General features: G+C 48.8%; 1 protein-coding gene across 2 annotated transcripts in view; it reads right to left on the reverse strand.

Annotated features, from left to right (window-relative positions):
- fam83hb (family with sequence similarity 83 member Hb) overlaps positions 1-18156 on the reverse strand; it is a 72272-nt gene extending 54116 nt beyond the window's left edge. Inside the window, exons 1-3 of one of the 2 annotated variants that reach the window (XM_067969194.1) lie at positions 18045-18156; positions 10735-11202; positions 5369-5533 (exon numbers count right to left, since the gene is read on the reverse strand). In XM_067969194.1, coding sequence (XP_067825295.1) covers positions 5369-5533; positions 10735-11178 — 609 coding nt within the window. In that variant the 5' untranslated portion in view covers positions 11179-11202; positions 18045-18156. Of the gene's footprint in view, positions 1-5368; positions 5534-10734; positions 11203-18030 lie in introns of both variants that reach the window. The other variant, XM_067969186.1, reaches the window with a different exon arrangement.
- Positions 18157-19500: the final 1344 nt, after the last annotated feature.

A 19500-nucleotide genomic window follows, 5' to 3' on the forward strand; every position in this document is an offset into this window, starting at 1 on the left:
TTCCCCAACTCTGGAAGGTCCCCTAAAACCTCAAATTTAAAAATTCTCAACCTTGTGTTTAAATCCCTCCATGATCTCATCACTCTCCATCCCAGTAACCTCCTCCAACAACAAATCTCTTCCTCTGACTCTGGCCTCTTGTGCAGCCCTCTCCCTTCAGTCCACCATTGGTAGCGGTGCCTTCAGCCACCTCAGCTCACCCTCTAGAATTCTCTCCCTAAACCCCTTCATCTCCCTCTCTTCCTTTGAGACCCTCCTTAAATTCAACCACTTTGACCAAACTTTTGGTCACCCTTGTCAATATTTCCTTTCACTCGGTATCCACATTCTTCAAGCATTTTTCTACTGGGATAGATAGCCAGAACAGTATAGTACAGGTTTACAGGGGTTCTACTGGGATAGATAACCAGAACAGTACGGTACAGGTTTACAGGGGTTCTACTGGGATAGATAACCAGAACAGTACGGTACAGGTTTACAGGGGTTCTACTGGGATAGATAACCAGAACAGTAGGGTACAGATTTACCGATTTACAGAGGCTCAGTTGGTAGCACTCTCTTCTCCGAGTCAGAAGGTCGTGGGTTCAATTCCCACTCCGTCGACTGGAGCACAAAATCTAGGCTGACACTCCAGTGCAGTATTGAGGGAGCGCTGCACTATCGGAGGTGCCGTCTTTCGGCTGACACATTAAACCGAGCTCTCTCAGGTGGGCGTAAAAGATCTCATGGTACTATTTCGAAGAAGAGCTGGGGTGTTCTGTCCAGGGCCAATATTTATCCTTCAACCAACATCACTAAAACAAATTTTCTGGTCATTATCACGTTGCTGTTTGTGGGATCTTGCTGTGTGCAAATTGGCTGCCGCGTTTCCTATATTACAAACGGTGACTACACTTCAAAAAGTAATTAATTGGCTGTGAAGAGCTTTGGGATGTCCTGAAGTTGTGAAAGATGCTATATAAATGCAAGTTTTTCTTTCTTTTACTGGGATACATAGCCAGAACAGTAGAGTACAGGTTAACAGGAGTTCCACTGGGATAGATAGCCAGAACAATAGAGTACAGGTTTACAGGGACTAAAAGCTAATAAATCCCCTGGACCTGATGGCCAACATCCTAGGGTTCTAAAAGAGGTGGCTGCAGAGATAGTGGATGCATTGGTTGTGATCTTCCAAAATTCTCGAGATTCTAGAACAGTCCCAGCAGATTGGAAGGTAGCAAATGTGACCCCGCTATTCAAGAAAGAAGGGAGAGAGAAAACAGGGAACTACAGGCCAGTTAGCCTGACAACAGTCATCAGGAAAATGCTGGAATCCATAATTAAGGATGTGGTAACAGAGCATGTAGAACATAATAATATGATTAGGCAGAGTCAATATGGTTTTATGAAAGGGAAATCGAGTTTGACAAATTTATTTGCTTTTTTTTTGAGGATGTAACTAGCAGGGTAGATAAAGGGGAACCAGTGGATTTTCAAAAGACATTCAAAAAAGGTGCCACAAAAAAGGTTGTTGCGCAAGATAAGGGCTCATAGGGTTGGGGGTAATATATTAGCATGGATAGAGGATTGGTTAATGGACAGAAAACAGAGAGTAGGGATAAACGGGTCATTTTCAGGTTGTCAGGCTGTAACTAGTGGGGTGCCGCAAGGATTGGTGCTTGGGCCTCAGCTATTTACAATCTATATTAATGGGTTAGATCATAGAATCATAGAATCATAGAATCATAGAAGTTACAACATGGAAACAGGCCCTTCGGCCCAACATGTCCATGTCGCCCAGTTTATACCACTAAGCTAGTCCCAATTGCCTGCACTTGGCCCATATCCCTCGATACCCATCTTCCCCATGTAACTGTCCAAATGCTTTTTAAAAGACAAAATTGTACCCGCCTCTACTACTGCCTCTGGCAGCTCGTTCCAGACACTCACCACCCTTTGAGTGAAAAAATTGCCCCTCTGGATCCTTTTGTATCTCTCCCCTCTCACCTTAAATCTGTGCCCCCTCGTTATAGACTCCCCTACCTTTGGGAAAAGATTTTGACTATCGACCTTATCTATGCCCCTCATTATTTTATAGACTTCTATAAGATCACCCCTTAACCTCCTACTCTCCAGGGAATAAAGTCCCAGTCTGTCTAACCTCTCCCTGTAAGTCAAACCATCAAGTCCCGGTAGCATCCTAGTAAATCTTTTCTGCACTCTTTCTAGTTTAATAATATCCTTTCTATAATAGGGTGACCAGAACTGTACACAGATGAAGGGACCGAGTGTAGAACCATAGAAAAGATACAGCATAGAAGGGGGCCATTCGGCCCATCGTGTCCGCGCCGGCTCGAAGAACAACCAGGTGCCCATTCTAATCCCACCTTCCAGCACCCGGTCTGTAGCCCTGCAATGTTTTAGGTGCAGGTCCAGGTACATTTTTTTTTTAAAAAAGAGTTGAGCGTCGCTGCCTCTACCACCAATTCTGGGTAAAAAAGTTTTTCCTCATATCCCCTCTAATCCTTCCGCCAATCAGCTTAAATTTACGTCCTCTAGTTCTTGAACTCTCTGTTAGGGGAAACTCTCTAGGAGTACTTCCTGTCTACTCTATCTGGGTCCCTCATAATTTAGTACACCTCAATCAAGTCTCCCCTCAACCTCCTCTGCTCCAAGGAAAACAACCCCAGCCTATCCAATCTCTCCTCGTAGCTGCAATTTTCAAGCCCTGGCAACATTCTTGTAAATCTTCTCTGCACTCTCTCCAGAGCAATTACATCCTTCCTGTAATGTGGTGACCAGAACTGCGCACAATACTCCAGCTGTGGCCTTACCAGCGTTTTATACAGTTCCATCATTACATCCCTGCTTTTATATTCTATACCTCGGCTAATAACGGAGAGCATTCAGTGTGCCTTCTTCACAACCTTATCTACCTGCACTGCCACCTTCAGGGGTGGCAGTACAGGTAGATAAGAGTGTAATGTATCCAAGTTTGCTGACAATACAAAGCTAGGTGGGAAAGTAAGGTGTGAGGTGGGAAAGTAAGCTGTGGTCTATACTCATTGGAGTTTAGAAGAATGAGAGGAGATCTTATTGAAACATTCGAGATTCTGAGGGGACTCGATAGGGTAGATGCTGAGAGGATGTTACCCGTCATGGGGGAATCTAAAACTAGGGGGCATAGTCTCAGAATAAGGGGTCGCCCGTTTAAGACGGAAATGAGGAGGAATTTTTTCTCCCAGAGGGTCGTGAATCTTTGGAATTCTTTACCCCAAAAAGCTGTGGAGGCCGAGTCATTGAATACATTCAAGGCTGAGTTGGACAAATTTTTGATCAGCAAGGGAATCAAAGGATATGGGGAAAGGGCAGGAAAGTGGAGTTGAGGTAAAAATCAGATCAGTCATGATCTCATTAAATGGCGGAGCAGTCTCGAGGGACCGAACAGCCTACTCCTATCCCTATCTCTTATGGTCTGTGAGGAGGACACAGAGTCTGCAAAGGGATAGAGACAGGTTAAGTGAGTGGGCAGGAAGGTGGCAGATGGAGTATAATGTGGGGAAATGTGAGGTTATTCACTTTGGTAGGAAGAATAGAAAAACAGAATATTTTTTAAATGGTGAGAACCAAATAAATGTTTGTATTAAGGGATATGGGCTAAGGCGGAGATATGGAGTTTGGTCACAGGTCAGCCATGGAACAGGCTCGAGGGGCTGAATGGCCTCCTCCTGTTCCTATGTTCTTATTAACTACACCCCTCCAATTTAGTGTCATCCGCAAATTTTGAAATTGTACTTCCGCATCCCGAATCCATTTGGTCTAATCCCACTCCCTTGCTCACTCTCTGTATCCTTTAATATCGCATCTATTCTGATCCCACTCTCCTGTTCACCCTCATATCCTTTACTATCCCACAGTCTAATCCCACTCTCCTGCTCACTCCCCATACCCTTTAATATTCTACCTAGTCTAATCCCGCTCTCCATACCCTTACTATCCCATCTAGTCTTTGTAGACTTGTATCTACCCTGCCAAGGTATCCCTAATTTTAAATCTCTTCGCTCTGTACCTAATCTATTGGGCGGTTCCTGACTTTTAATCAGTTGACAGGAGCCTGCACTAATTTAGGAATTGGGAGGGGGAGGTGCTACTTAAATGTTACAGTGCTAAGGAAGCAAAGGTAAGGGGGAGTGAAATGCGCTCAGGGACACGGACCTTTGTGGGGAAAAGCCCCTTTCAGTTACTATTAACGTTAAAGAATGACCTGCATTTATATAGTACTTTCTCACAGCTCGGAGCAATTCCCCAACACACCACGCACAATGAATTGTTTATAGATCAGTCACTGTTGTTATGGAGGCAAATGCTGCAACTAGTTTTCACACAGGAAGGTCCCACAAACAGAGCTGAGATGAATGAGCAGTTATTGTGTTGCTGCTGGTTCTGGTTGAGGGAGAAACATTGGCCAGGACATTGGGTGAGCTCCATGCACTTTCAAAAATGGTGCAATGGAATCTTCAAACTCCAAAGACAGTAACTCTGCCAAGCTAGCACTCCGTTAGTACTGCACTGGAGTATCAGCCTAGATTCTAAGCTTATCGAGCAGTGGGAACTACGTGGATAGACTGGAGAAGCTGGGGTTGTTCTCCTTGGAACAGAGAAGGTTACGAGGAGATTTGATCGAGGTATTCAAAATTACTAAGGGTCTTGACAGAGTAGATAGAGAGAAACTGTTCCCATTGGCGGAAGGGTCAAGAACCAGAGGGCATAGCTGTAAGGTGATTGGCAAAAGGGCCAAAGGTGACATGAGGAGAAACTATTTTACACAGCGAGTGGTTAGGATCTGGAATGCGCTGCCCGAGGGGATGGTGGAGGCAGATTCAATCATGGCCTTCAAAGGGGAACTGGATAAGTACTTGAAAGGAAAAAAATTGCAGGGCTACGGGGATAGAGCGGGGGAGTGGGACTAACTGGATTGCCCTTGCATAGAGCCGCACGGACTCGATGGGCCAAATGGCCTCCTTCCATGCTGTAATCTTTGTATGATTCAATAACTGAACCCACAACCTTCTAACTCAAGAAGTGAGTGTCAACAATTGACCCAACCCACTGCTGATCACATCCACCCAGAGCTTCATCAAATCTCGAGGACACACCTGTGCACACTCACTAGGATGTGTGCTCAGATTGCACACATTCATTTCACACCAACCCTTACGGTCAGCAGACAGATAAGACATTGTCCCATCAGCGTGGGCTGTATTTGAGCATTGATCCCAGTGGTGAAAGGTCTATGTCTAAAACAGCACACTACCCAATCCCCCGATCTTTAAAAACGAGCCCCACCAGAGCTCCGTGTTAAACTAGATTAAACGTAACCGGTTCTTACGTGTATGTGGCTCAGATTAACTTTGCATTTCTTGACCATGTCCAGAAAGTGATGAGAGAACAGTTCATCCAACAGAAGGTAGACAGGGATCCTACGGCAGGCGGCCTCCAGCACCTCATCAAACAGATCTATATCAGTGAAAATATCCATTACAATCGCAATAACCTGCAGGGAGAGACAAACCCAGAACAAACCATCAATTCATCATTCTTCAGCAGTGAGGCAACAAGAACAGGCAGTGCTGGAGGGTGCAGGGTTAAATCATGAATATACCATGACGCACTGAGTCAGAAAGTGACTGTAGGGGTCTGAGTGCAGCGGGCACAGAGTGAGCAGCTTGAGAGTTTGGTGAGTGTGGGAGTTCAGTGAAGGAGGTGCTGCTTTGCCTTGCTTTTCCCAACTTTTTCCGCAGAGTGGCGGCGGACCGAGAGCGGGGACCGAGGCGGCGGCGGACCGAGAGCGGGGACCGAGGCGGCGGCGGACCGAGAGCGGGGACCGAGGCGGCGGCGGACCGAGAGCGGGGACCGAGGCGGCGGCGGACCGAGAGCGGGGACCGAGGCGGCGGCGGACCGAGAGCGGGGACCGAGGCGGCGGCGGACCGAGAGCGGGGACCGAGGCGGCGGCGGACCGAGAGCGGGGACCGAGGCGGCGGCGGACCGAGAGCGGGGACCGAGGCGGCGGCGGACCGAGAGCGGGGACCGAGGCGGCGGCGGACCGAGAGCGGGGACCGAGGCGGCGGCGGACCGAGAGCGGGGACCGAGGCGGCGGCGGACCGAGAGCGGGGACCGAGGCGGCGGCGGACCGAGAGCGGGGACCGAGGCGGCGGCGGACCGAGAGCGGGGACCGAGGCGGCGGCGGACCGAGAGCGGGGACCGAGGCGGCGGCGGACCGAGAGCGGGGACCGAGGCGGCGGCGGACCGAGAGCGGGGACCGAGGCGGCGGCGGACCGAGAGCGGGGACCGAGAGCGGGGACCGAGAGCGGGGACCGAGGCGGCGGCGGACCGAGAGCGGGGACCGAGGCGGCGGCGGACCGAGAGCGGGGACCGAGGCGGCGGCGGACCGAGAGCGGGGACCGAGGCGGCGGCGGACCGAGAGCGGGGACCGAGGCGGCGGCGGACCTGCAACAAGAGAAAACTGCAGTGTGACGTCACAGGTGAGGCAGGTAAGTGATTGGTAGTGACTGTGGGCTGACATTTTTGTCAGGGCGACTACATCTGCAGTAAGTGTCTGCAACTCGAGGAACTTCGGCTCCGAGTTGAGGAGCTGGAGTCTGAGCTGCAGACATTGCGTGACATCAGGCAGGGAGAAAGCTACCTGGACATTTTGCTCCAGGAGGCAGCCACACCCCTTAGATTAAGTACTTTAGAAATGACACGTGGTCAGGGACAGGAGGGTGTGACTGCGAGTGAGGCAGCTACGGGGATCCAGGAGGTGGTATTGCAGGAGCCTCAGTCCCTGCGCTTGACCGATAGATTTGAAGCTCTTGCAACACTTGTGGACGAGTGCGGGGACTGCGGGGAGGACGAGCAAACTGACCACAGCACCATGGTACAGGAAGCCGTTCAAGTGGGGGGAGTAAAAATGAAGGTGGTTGTAGTAGGCGACAGTATAGTTAGGGGGATAGACACTGTTCTCTGCAGCCAGGAGCATGAGTCCCGAAGGCTGTGTTGCCTACCCAGTGCCGGGATAAAGGACATCTCCCCCGGGCTGGAGAGAAACTTGGAGTGGGAGGGGGAGGATCCAGTTGTCGTGGTCCACGTAGGTACCAACGACATAGGTAGGACTAAGAAAAAGGTTCTGCTGAGAGAGTTTGAGCAGCTAGGGACTAAATTAAAAAGCAGAACCACAAAGGTAATAATCTCTGGATTATTACCTGTGCCACGAGCAGATTGGCACAGGGTAAATCAGATCAGAGAGATGGATGCATGGTCAAAGATTGGTGTGGGAGAAGTGGGTTTCGATTCATGGGGCACTGGCACCAGTACTGGGGAAAGAGGGAGCTGTTCCGTCGGGACGGACTACACCTGAACCATGCTGGGACCAGAATTCCAGCAAAACGAGCTGCCAGAGGCAGTAGTAGAGGCGGGTACAATTTTGTCTTTTAAAAAGCATTTGGACAGTTACATGGGTAAGATGGGTATAGAGGGATATGGGCCAAGTGCAGGCAATTGGGACTAGCTTAGTGGTATAAACTGAGCGACATGGACATGTTGGGCCGAAGGGCCAACTTCTATGATTCTAAATCGAATAACTAGGGAGGTGGATAGGGCTTTAAACTAAATAGAGGAGGGGGGAGAGTCCCAGTGGAGAGAAATCTAGAATGTTAAAGAGAAAAGACAAAGAAGCAGTGCAGTAAAGTGATTGGGGTAAGGATAACCAGATTGTGTCAGGAAGGGACAGAGCGTACAAACAAAAGTGTGCACTAACAAATAGGGTCCGGGTAAGATGTTAAAAATGTTAAGATGTCTAAAAATTATGAAAAGACAAATCTAAAGGCACTGTATCTGAATGCACGAAGCATTCGTAATAAGGTAGATGAATTAACAGCGCAAATAGATGTAAACGGATATGATATAATTGCAATTCCAGAGTCATGGCTGCAGGGTGACCAAGGCTGGGAGCTGAATATCCAAGGGTATTCAATATTTAGGAAGGACAGGCAAAAAGGAAAAGGATGAAATCAGAAATAGTGAGAAAGGATATTGGCTCAGAAAATCAAGATGTAGATTCAGTCTGGGTGGAGTTAAGAAGCACCAAGGGGCAGAAAACACTGGTGGGAGTTGTCTATAGGCCTCCAAACAGTAGTGATGTCGGGGATGGGATCAAACAGGAAATAAGAGATGCATGCAACAAGGGTACAACAGTAATCATGGGTGACTTTAACCTACATATAGACTGGCCAAACCAAATTAGCAATAATACTGTGGAGAATGAATTCCTGGAGTGTGTACAAAATGGTTTTTTAGACCAGCACGTTGAGGAGCCAACCAGGGAACAAATGTAGGTCCCTTACAGTCAGAAACCGGAGAATTTATAATGGGGAGCAAGGAAATGGCAGAGCAATTAAACAAATACTTTGGTTCTGTCTTCACGGAAGAGGACACAAATAACTTCCCAGAAATGCTAGGGAACCAAGGGACTAGTGAAAAGGAAGAATTAAAGAAAATTATTAGTAAAAAAAAGTGCTGGTGAAATTAATGGGACTGAAAGCCGATAAATCCCCAGGACCTGATATTCTGCATCCCAGAGTACTAAAAGAGGTAGCCATGGAAATAATGGATGCATTAGTTGTCATCTTCCAAAATTCTATAGATTATGGAACAGTTCCTGCAGATTGGAGGGCGGCAAATGTAACCCCACTATTTAAAAAAGGAGGGAGAGAGAAAACAGGGAACTACAGACCGGTTAGCCCAACATCAGTAGTGGGGAAAATGCTAGAGTCTATTATAAAGGATGTGATAACAGGACACTTAGAAAATATCAACGGGATTAGACAAAGTTAACATGGATTTATGAAAGGGAAATCATGTTTGACAAAACTACTGGAGGTTTTTTGAGGATGTAACTGGTAGAATAGATAAGGGAGAACCAGTGGATGTGGTTTATTTGGATTTTCAGAAGGCCTTTGATAAAGTCCCACATGAGAGATTAGTGTGCAAAATTAAAGCACATGGGATTGGTGGTAATATACTGGCACGGATTGAAAATTGGTTAACAGACAGGAAACTGTCTGTTTCCTGTCTGTTAACAGACCGTTATTCCAGGGGTCAGGACAGAAGATTGGAGGATCGCAAATGTTACACACCGGTTTGAAAAAGGGGAGAGGGATAAATCTGGCAATGACAGGCCAGTCAGCCTAACATCGGTGGTGGGGAAACTTTTAGAAACAATAATCAGAGACAAAATTAATTGTCATTTAGAAAAATATGGGTTCATAAATGACAACCAGTACAGATTTGTTAAAGGCAAATCGTGTTTGACTAACCTGATTGAGTTCTTTGATGAAGTAACGGAGAGGGTAGATGAGGGTAGTGCGGTTGATAAAGTATCACATCATGGACTTGTTAGCAAAATTAAGCCCATGGGATTAAAGGGGCAGTGGCAGCATGGATATGAAATTGGCTAGGGGACAGAGACCAACGGTGAACGGTTGTTTTTCAGACTGGAGGGAAGCTTACAGTGCTGGTGACCCCCAGGGGTCAGTATTAGGACCACTGCTGTTTTTGATATATATTAATGACCTGGTCTTGGTATAATTTCAAAGTTTGCAGATGACTCAAAACTCAGAAATGTAGTAAACAATGAGGAGGATAGTAACAGACTTCAGGAGGACGTAGTCAGACCGGTGAAATGGGCAGACACATGGCAGATAAAATTTAACGCAGAGAAGTGTGAAGTGATACATTTTGGTAGGAAGAATGAGGAGAGGCAATATAAACTAAATGGTACAATTTTAAAGGGAGAACAGGAACAGAGAGACCTGGGGGTGTATGTACACAAATCTTTTTAGGTGGCAGGACAAGTTCGGAAGGCTGTTAAAAAAGCATATGGGATCCTGGGCTTTATAAATAGAGGCATAGAGTACAAAAGCAAGGAAGTTATGCTAAACCATTATTAATCACTGCTTAGGCCCCAGCTGGAGTATTATGTCCAATTTTGGGAACCAGACTTTCGGAAGGACGTCAAGGCCTTAGAGAGGGTGCAGAAGAGATTTCCTAGAATAGTACCTGCAATGCGAGACTTCAGTTACGTTAAGCTGAGGTTGTTCTGTTAGAACAGAGGAGGTTAAGGGGAGATTTGATCGAGGTGTTTAACATCATGAAGGGTTTTAGAGGAGTAAATAAGGAGAAACTGTTTGCAGTGGCAGGAGGGTCGGTAACCAGAAGACACAGATTTAATTGGCAAAAAAACCAGAACGGAGATGAAGAGAAATTTTTTTTTACGCAACGAGTTCCAATGATCTTGAATTCACTGCCCGAAAAGGTGGTGGAAGCAGATTCAATAATAACTTTCAAAAAGGGAATTGGATAAATACATGAATGGGAAAAATTTGCAGCGCTATGAGAAAAAGGGCAGGGGAGTAGGACTAATTGGATAGCTCTTTTAAAGAGCTGGCACAGGCACGATGGGCCGAATGGCCTCCTTCTGTGCTGTATCTTTCTATGATTCTACAGTGAGTGTTAAAGGTGATGCTAAGGCTCAGTGTATGAGTGTTAAAGGAGATGGTGACACTAAGTATGTGTTTGGGGACAGTGTGCAAGAACATTCCTCTTTCCCGATGGCTCAGCATTGAATTGTCAGAGGTGAATGAGGCCTGAACCATTACCTTCCCACACTCTCATTGCCCAGGTTTTTGACCTCCTCACCTGGGTAGCTGACCTGATCAGTCTCCTGGCTTCCTCCTTGATGCTCAGAGTGTCAGGGGCTGGCGGGTGGACGAAGATGGTGACATCTGAAGGTCCCCTGCACATGTGAGCGTTGGGCCAACCCAGATCCAGCGCTGGGGCAGCAATGTCCGTGTTGACGGGCCAGTAGGTGCCCGATGAATCAGAGTCATAGCTACCCCCCGCAAATTCAAGCTCATCCAAGGGTATCGGGGGTTTCGTCAGGTGCTTATTAATGTGCTCAATCTCTGTGCTGCTGAGGAAATCCACCCCCTGTTCTTCTGCCAGGAAGCGATAGTAGGCATCGATTCCCTCCTCAGCCAGGACATCGATGGCGATGCGGTAATACTCCTTGTAGTGAGGAGGGATGTAGCTGGGATCATTGTCTACATTGCCGAAGGACGAAGATTGAGAACGGTGCGCCATGTCCCATCCACTGCTCCAGCTCACCTGCACATACACACACCTGAGTTAGTGACACCGAGGGACACAGGTACCTATCTGCACATACACACACACCATGGGACACAGGTACCTATCTGCACATACACACACCTGAGTTAGTGACATCGAGGGATACATGTACCTATCTGCACATACACACACCATGGGACACAGGTACCTACCTGCACACACACACACACACACACACACACACACCTGAGTTAGTGACACCGAGGGATGCAGGTACCTACCTGCACGCGCACACACACCTGAGTTAGTGACACCGAGGGACACAGGTACTTATCTGCACGCGCGCACACACACACACACACACACACACACACACACACACACACAAACACGTGAGTTAGTGACACCGAGGGACACAGGTACATACCTACACATACACAGAATCATGTAACCATTCAGCCCATCGAGCCCGTGCCGGCTCTTTGTAAGAGAAGTCCAGTTAGTCCCATTCCCCCACTCTTTTCCTGTAGCCCTGCAAAATTTTTCCCTTCAAGTATTTATCCAAATCTTTTTTGAAAGCCACGACTGAATCTGCTTCTACCACACTTTCAGGCAGTGCATTCCAGATCATTAAAACTTGCTGTGTAAAAAAGTTTTTCCCCATGTCGGCTTTGGTTCTTTTGCCAATCACCTTAAATCTGTGTCCTCTGGTTCCCAACCCTTCTGCAATGGGAACAGTTTCTCTTTATTTACTTTATCTAAACCCTTCATGATTTTGAACACTTCTATCAAATCTCCTCTCAACCTTCTCTGCTCTAAGGAGAACAATCCCAGCTTCTCCAGTCTCTCCACGTAACTGAAGTCCCTCATCCATGGAATTGTTCTAGTAAATCTTTTCTGCACCCTCTCTAAAGACCTTCACATCCTTCTTAAAGTGCGGTGCCCAAAATTGGACACAATACTCCATTGTGGCTGAACCAGTGTTTTATAAAGGTTCAACATAACTTCCTTGCTTTTGTACTCTATGCCTCTATTTATAAAGCCCAGGATCCCGTATGCTTTTTTAACTGCTGTTTCAACCTATCCTGCCACCCTCAACGATTTGTGCACATATACCCCCAGGTCTCTCTGCTCCTGCACCCACTTTAGAACTGTACCCTTTAGCTTATATTGCCTCTCTTCAGTCTTCCTTCCAAAGTATATCATTTCGCACTTCTCTGCGTTAAATTTAATCGGCCATGGTTCATCCAGGCGGGTGGAGAGTATTCCATCACACTCCTGACTTGTGCCTTGTAGATGGTGGAGAAGCTTGTGGGAGTCAGGAGGTGAGCCACTCGCCGCAGAATACCCAGCCTCTGACCTCTATAGAATCATAGAAGTTTACAACATGGAAACAGGCCCTTCGGCCCAACATGTCCATGTCGCCCAGTTTATACCACTAAGTTGGGAATACTATGTGCAGATTTGGGCTTCATACTATAGGAAAGATGTTCTATGTAGTACCTACACACACACCCAAGTTAGTGACACTGGCAGGGGCACAGCTACCAAGCTGCGTGCACACCTGAGTTAGTGGTATTGTCAGAGACACAAGTAGCCACCGACACAAACGCACACAAAATAGTTACACTAATAGGGACTCAGGCACCTACCTGTACACACCACACACACCCGAGTCAGGCTCATGGTCAATTCGCCACTCCTTCTTGGCCCTTTGTTTCCCACTGGACAACGTCCAGCAACGCACCCACTGTTACGCTAACCCTAAAACAGCTCCTGGATTCACTCCCTCTCCACAACTGTCGCGTGGACTTGGCTCATCGATGCTCTGCACTGACTCCGCACTGTCTATAAATCAACTTCATCCCACCTCTGGACTTCAGCCAACTTTGGACTCTCTCATGTCGGCTCCTCCCTGTCATGTTACAAGGACGTGTCTCTCCTAATCTGTGCTATGCCTATGTGACCTGAATTCCCGCAGTGTTCATTCGCACGCGCATTTTGGCTGCTGCTCTGAACCTGAGCCCATTTCTTCCATCTTCCTTTCTTTTCCTCAAGACCTCTCTCCTGTGTTCTCCGCTTCCAGTCATCCAGACATTTTTAAAATTCGCTGACAAGGCCGGCATTTATTCCCCATCTCTGTTTGCCGTGAGCAGATGGTGGTCTGCCGGCTCCTTGTTAAACCACTGCAGCCCATGCCGTGAAGGTGTTCTTACAATGCTGTTAAGTAGAGAGTTCCAGGATTTTGACCCTGTGACGAAGAACAGACAGTAATATATGTCCAGGTCAGGATGGCGTGTGAGTTGGAGGGGAACCCAGAGGTGGTGGTGTTCCCATGCGCTCGCTGCCTTTATCCTTCTAGGTGGTGGAAGTCACAGGTTTGGGAGGTGCTGTTGAAGAATCCTTGGCAAATTACTGCAGTGCGTCCTGTAGACAGTACACACTGCAACCACGGTGCGCCGCAGGAAGAGGGGGTGAATGAGGTGCCGATCAAGCGGGCTGCTTTGTCCTGGATGATAAGTTTTTTGTGTGTTGTTACAGCTGGATTCATCCAGGCAAGTGGAGAGCATTCCATCACACTCCTAATGTGCTTTGTAGGTGGTAGAGAGGCTCTGGGGAGTAAGGAGGTTAGTCACTCGCCGCAGAATACCCAGCCCCGGACCTGCTCTTGTAGCCACAGTATTTATGTGGCTGGTCCAGTTAAGTTTCTGGTCAATGGTGACCCCAGGGTGTTGATGGTGGGGGATTCGGCGATGGTAATGCCGTTGAATGTCAAGGGGAGGTGGTTAGACTGTCTCTTGTTGGAGATGGTCATTGCCTGGCACTTGTCTGGCGTGAATGTTACTTGCCACTTATCAGCCCAAGCCTGGATGTTGTCCAGGTATCACTGCATGCAGGCACGGACTGCTTCATTATCCGAGGATTGCAAATGGAGTTGGACACTGTGCAATCATCAATGAACACTCCCACTTCTGACCTTATGATGGAGGGAAGGTCATTGATGAAGCAACTGATGATAGTTGGGCCTAGGACACTGCCCTGAGGAACTCCTGCAGCCTTATCCACTGTCTCAGGCCGAACCAGATGGTTCGCAACTTTACCATCCTATTCAAGCCCGAGCTGAGCTTCCAACCCCATGCTCTCTCTATCACAAAGATCGCCTACCTCCACCTCCGTAACACCTCCCACCCCTGCCCCCACCTCAGCCTATTTGCTGCTGAAACTCTCATAGGTGCCCTTGTCACCTCCAGACTCACCCATTGCAATGTTCTCCAGGCCGGCTTCCCATCCTTCACGCTCTGTAAACTACAGCTCATCAAAAACTCTGCTGCCCGTATCCTATTCCACACCAAAGCCCCGCTCACCTATCGCATCTGTCCTTGCTGAAGTACATTGACTTCTGGTCCCCCAGCATCTCCAATTTAAAATTTTCATCCTCATGTTTGAATCCCTTCATGGTCTTGGCCCAACTTATCTGTGTAACCTCCTCTAGTCCTTCCATCCCCTGAAACTGCCCATTCCACCAACTCTGGCCTTTTCAGCATCCTTCCCTTCTGCTCATCTTTGGCTACTCTGGCTTCAGCCTCCTAATATCTTCTTCTTTGACTTGATGTCCATTTCTGTCTAATTATGTTAAAGGCATGATATGAATGAAAAGTTGCTGTTGTTTCGGTCGTAGTGACACTGATGGAGACACAGGCACTGATCTACGTGCTTGTGTGCGCACACCCGACTTAGTGACACCGACAGGGACCTACCAGCACAACTGAGTTAGTGACACTGAGGGACACAAGTACTTACCTGTGCACACACACCTGAGTTAGTGACACTGAGGGACACAAGTACCTACCTACCTGTACACGCACACCTGAGTTAGTGACACCGAGGGACACAAGTACCTACCTACCTGTACACACACACCTGAGTTAGTGACACCGAGAGACACAAGTACCTACCTACCTGCACACGCACACCTGAGTTAGTGACACAAGTACCTACCTACCTGCACACGCACACCTGAGTTAGTGACACAAGTACCTACCTACCTGCACACGCACACCTGAGTTAGTGACACAAGTACCTACCTACCTGCACACGCACACCTGAGTTAGTGACACTGAGGGACACAAGTACCTACCTACCTGTACACGCACACCTGAGTTAGTGACACCGAGAGACACAAGTACCGACCTACCTGTACACGCACACCTGAGTTAGTGACACCGAGGGACACAAGTACCTACCTGTACACGCACACCTGAGTTAGTGACACCGAGGGACACAAGTACCTACCTGTACACGCACACCTGAGTTAATGACACAAGTACCTACCTACCTGCACACGCACACCTGAGTTAGTGACACAAGTACCTACCTACCTGCACACACACACCTGAGTTAGTGACACTGAGGGACACAAGTACCTACCTACCTGTACACGCACACCTGAGTTAGTGACACCGAGAGACACAAGTACCGACCTACCTGTACACGCACACCTGAGTTAGTGACACCGAGAGACACAAGTACCGACCTGTACACGCACACCTGAGTTAGTGACACCGAGGGACACAAGTACCTACCTGTACACGCACACCTGAGTTAGTGACACCGAGGGACACAAGTACCGACCTACCTGTACACGCACACCTGAGTTAGTGACACCGAGAGACACAAGTACCTACCTACCTGTACACGCACACCTGAGTTAGTGACACCGAGAGACACAAGTACTGACCTACCTGTACACGCACACCTGAGTTAGTGACACCGAGAGACACAAGTACCTACATACCTGTACACGCACACCTGAGTTAGTGACACCGAGAGACACAAGTACTGACCTACCTGTACACGCACACCTGAGTTAGTGACACCGAGAGACACAAGTACCTACATACCTGTACACGCACACCTGAGTTAGTGACACCGAGGGACACAAGTACCGACCTACCTGTACACGCACACCTGAGTTAGTGACACCGAGAGACACAAGTATTGACCTACCTGTACACGCACACCTGAGTTAGTGACACCGAGGGACACAAGTACCAACCTACCTGTACACGCACACCTGAGTTAGTGACACCGAGGGACACAAGTACCGACCTACCTGTACACGCACACCTGAGTTAGTGACACCGAGAGACACAAGTATTGACCTACCTGTACACGCACACCTGAGTTAGTGACACCGAGGGACACAAGTACCAACCTACCTGTACACGCACACCTGAGTTAGTGACACCGAGAGACACAAGTACCTACCTACCTGTACACGCACACCTGAGTTAGTGACACCGAGAGACACAAGTACTGACCTACCTGTACACGCACACCTGAGTTAGTGACACTGAGGGACACAAGTACCGACCTACCTGTACACGCACACCTGAGTTAGTGACACCGAGAGACACAAGTACCTACCTACCTGTACACGCACACCTGAGTTAGTGACACCGAGAGACACAAGTACCTACCGACCTGTACACGCACACCTGAGTTAGTGACACCGAGAGACACAAGTACCGACCTACCTGTACACGCACACCTGAGTTAGTGACACCGAGAGACACAAGTACCGACCTACCTGTACACGCACACCTGAGTTAGTGACACCGAGAGACACAAGTATTGACCTACCTGTACACGCACACCTGAGTTAGTGACACCGAGGGACACAAGTACCAACCTACCTGTACACGCACACCTGAGTTAGTGACACCGAGAGACACAAGTACCGACCTACCTGTACACGCACACCTGAGTTAGTGACACCGAGAGACACAAGTACCGACCTACCTGTACACGCACACCTGAGTTAGTGACACCGAGAGACACAAGTACCGACCTACCTGTACACGCACACCTGAGTTAGTGACACCGAGAGACACAAGTACCTACCTACCTGTACACGCACACCTGAGTTAGTGACACCGAGAGACACAAGTACCGACCTACCTGTACACGCACACCTGAGTTAGTGACACCGAGAGACACAAGTACCTACCTACCTGTACACGCACACCTGAGTTAGTGACACCGAGAGACACAAGTACCTACCTACCTGTACACGCACACCTGAGTTAGTGACACCGAGAGACACAAGTACCTACCTACCTGTACACGCACACCTGAGTTAGTGACACCGAGGGACACAAGTACTGACCTACCTGTACACGCACACCTGAGTTAGTGACACCGAGAGACACAAGTACCGACCTACCTGTACACGCACACCTGAGTTAGTGACACCGAGAGACACAAGTACCGACCTACCTGTACACGCACACCTGAGTTAGTGACACCGAGGGACACAAGTACTGACCTACCTGTACACGCACACCTGAGTTAGTGACACCAAGAGACACAAGTACCGACCTACCTGTACACGCACACCTGAGTTAGTGACACCGAGAGACACAAGTACCGACCTACCTGTACACGCACACCTGAGTTAGTGACACCGAGGGACACAAGTACTGACCTACCTGTACACGCACACCTGAGTTAGTGACACCGAGAGACACAAGTACCGACCTACCTGTACACGCACACCTGAGTTAGTGACACCGAGGGACACAAGTACCTACCTACCTGTACACGCACACCTGAGTTAGTGACACAGCTACCTACCCGCACACAAACCCGAGTTAGTAATACTAACAGGGACACGGGTAATTCACGTACGCATCTGGAGAGCAGTCCCGGAGTGTGTGAAGCTGGGAGTTTACAATCTGCTCGCTGACCGCACACGGGCTGTGGAGCACGGCCACCTCCCTGTACCTGCCCGGGGCCACTCGATCCCTGTACCTGCCCGGGGCCACCTCCCTGTACCTGCCCGGGGCCACTCGATCCCTGTACCTGCTGGTTTGCACCTGAGCTGCTGGTCGGCTGAGGGTGGGGGTTTCACTCGGCTCTGGCCCCAAACCAGCCCGATCTCAATGCGCAGGGGGTCCACCCGAGGGACGCGACCTGCCGCCGCTCGGATCCAGGAAACAAAGTGTTGTACACCGGAGGAACCTGGACCTCCACATCCGGCGAAAAGAGCTCGTCACTGGCAGCAGGGTGTGGTGGGGACAGAGAGGCAGCAACTCCCACAGCCAGCAGAACAAACTTTCACCAAACTACACAGTCAGGGCTGCTGATACATCACAGCAAACAATTCAAAGGCAGCTGCTCATTAAATAAGCGCAGGGAGGACGAGCAAGAGAAGCAGCGTTTACATTGGTGTGAATAAAGTTCCCTTTCATGTTCTGTTAATTCTTGGACAGGTATGGGATGGGATGGGAAGGGAAGGGCAGGGGGAGCCCCGTCCCTCTCCAGTGGGGTCACCAACCCTCCAGCATTGTCCTGGAGTCTCCAGGAATTAAAAGATTAATCTCCTGGACACTGCTGCGAGCAATTGGGGAGAAAAAAATACAGGTGCAGAAAAAAAATTGGGTTTTTCCCCATTTTCTTTGCGCACTTTGATGTATTAGTTATTAGGAGAAGGGGGCTGTTTTACTGGGTAGGGCGGTTGGAGACGGGAGGTCGTGATGAAACCTCCAGAAATACTTCCAACCAGAGTTGGCAACCCTACCCTCCAGTAAGTCAGTTATGGAGAACAGGAAGTTTGCCAGATGTACAGGGCCACTCGAGCCATGATATAAAGGTGCCTGTCAGTACCTGCCTCACAGCCGGTGGGAATGCAGCTCTCAATTATCCGGATCCTTGCTCAGTCCTGTACCTGCAGCAAACAGAATGCCAGCACAGGATTCCAATCCAGCCAGTCACTTCCATTCAGTCCCAATCCATGCATTTCCTGCTGCAGAAATGTTCTGGAATTAGTCCTCTCTTTTCTCTCCCCCCAACCCCCCTTCCCCCAACACACAATTTGTGTCTGAAAAGCCAAATACTGCAGATGCTGGAAATCTGAAATAAAAACAGAACATGCTGGAGAAGCACAGCGAGTGATGCTGCCTGACTTACTGAGCTCCAGCATGCTCTGTTTCTATTACACAATTTTGTCTGTTTCTCTCCTGAAGACGCTGTGTCGTGCTGAAATGGTGCTACATGCACCGGCCACCTTAAGGTAACACCCAATTGGTGATTTTTTGCATTCATGAGTCAAGACGTTGAGCGCAGGCTATTTGGCTGTGGAAGACGTCACAAACTAAGTCCACCTTGAGAAATGGGTGGTGAGGTGATTGAGGAGATTGCTGCCAAATCGTCCCTGTGCGCAGAGTGGGTGATTCCTGACCAAAGCCAGGCGGGGTCTCCAGTACCTGATGATTGAAACTTACCAGTACCTGGATCAGATCAGCCAGTTTAGAACCAAGCTTGGGACCTACT

This window comes from Heptranchias perlo, chromosome 2, assembly GCF_035084215.1.
Source record: "Heptranchias perlo isolate sHepPer1 chromosome 2, sHepPer1.hap1, whole genome shotgun sequence".
In the NCBI taxonomy this organism is placed as follows: Eukaryota; Metazoa; Chordata; class Chondrichthyes; order Hexanchiformes; family Hexanchidae; genus Heptranchias; species Heptranchias perlo.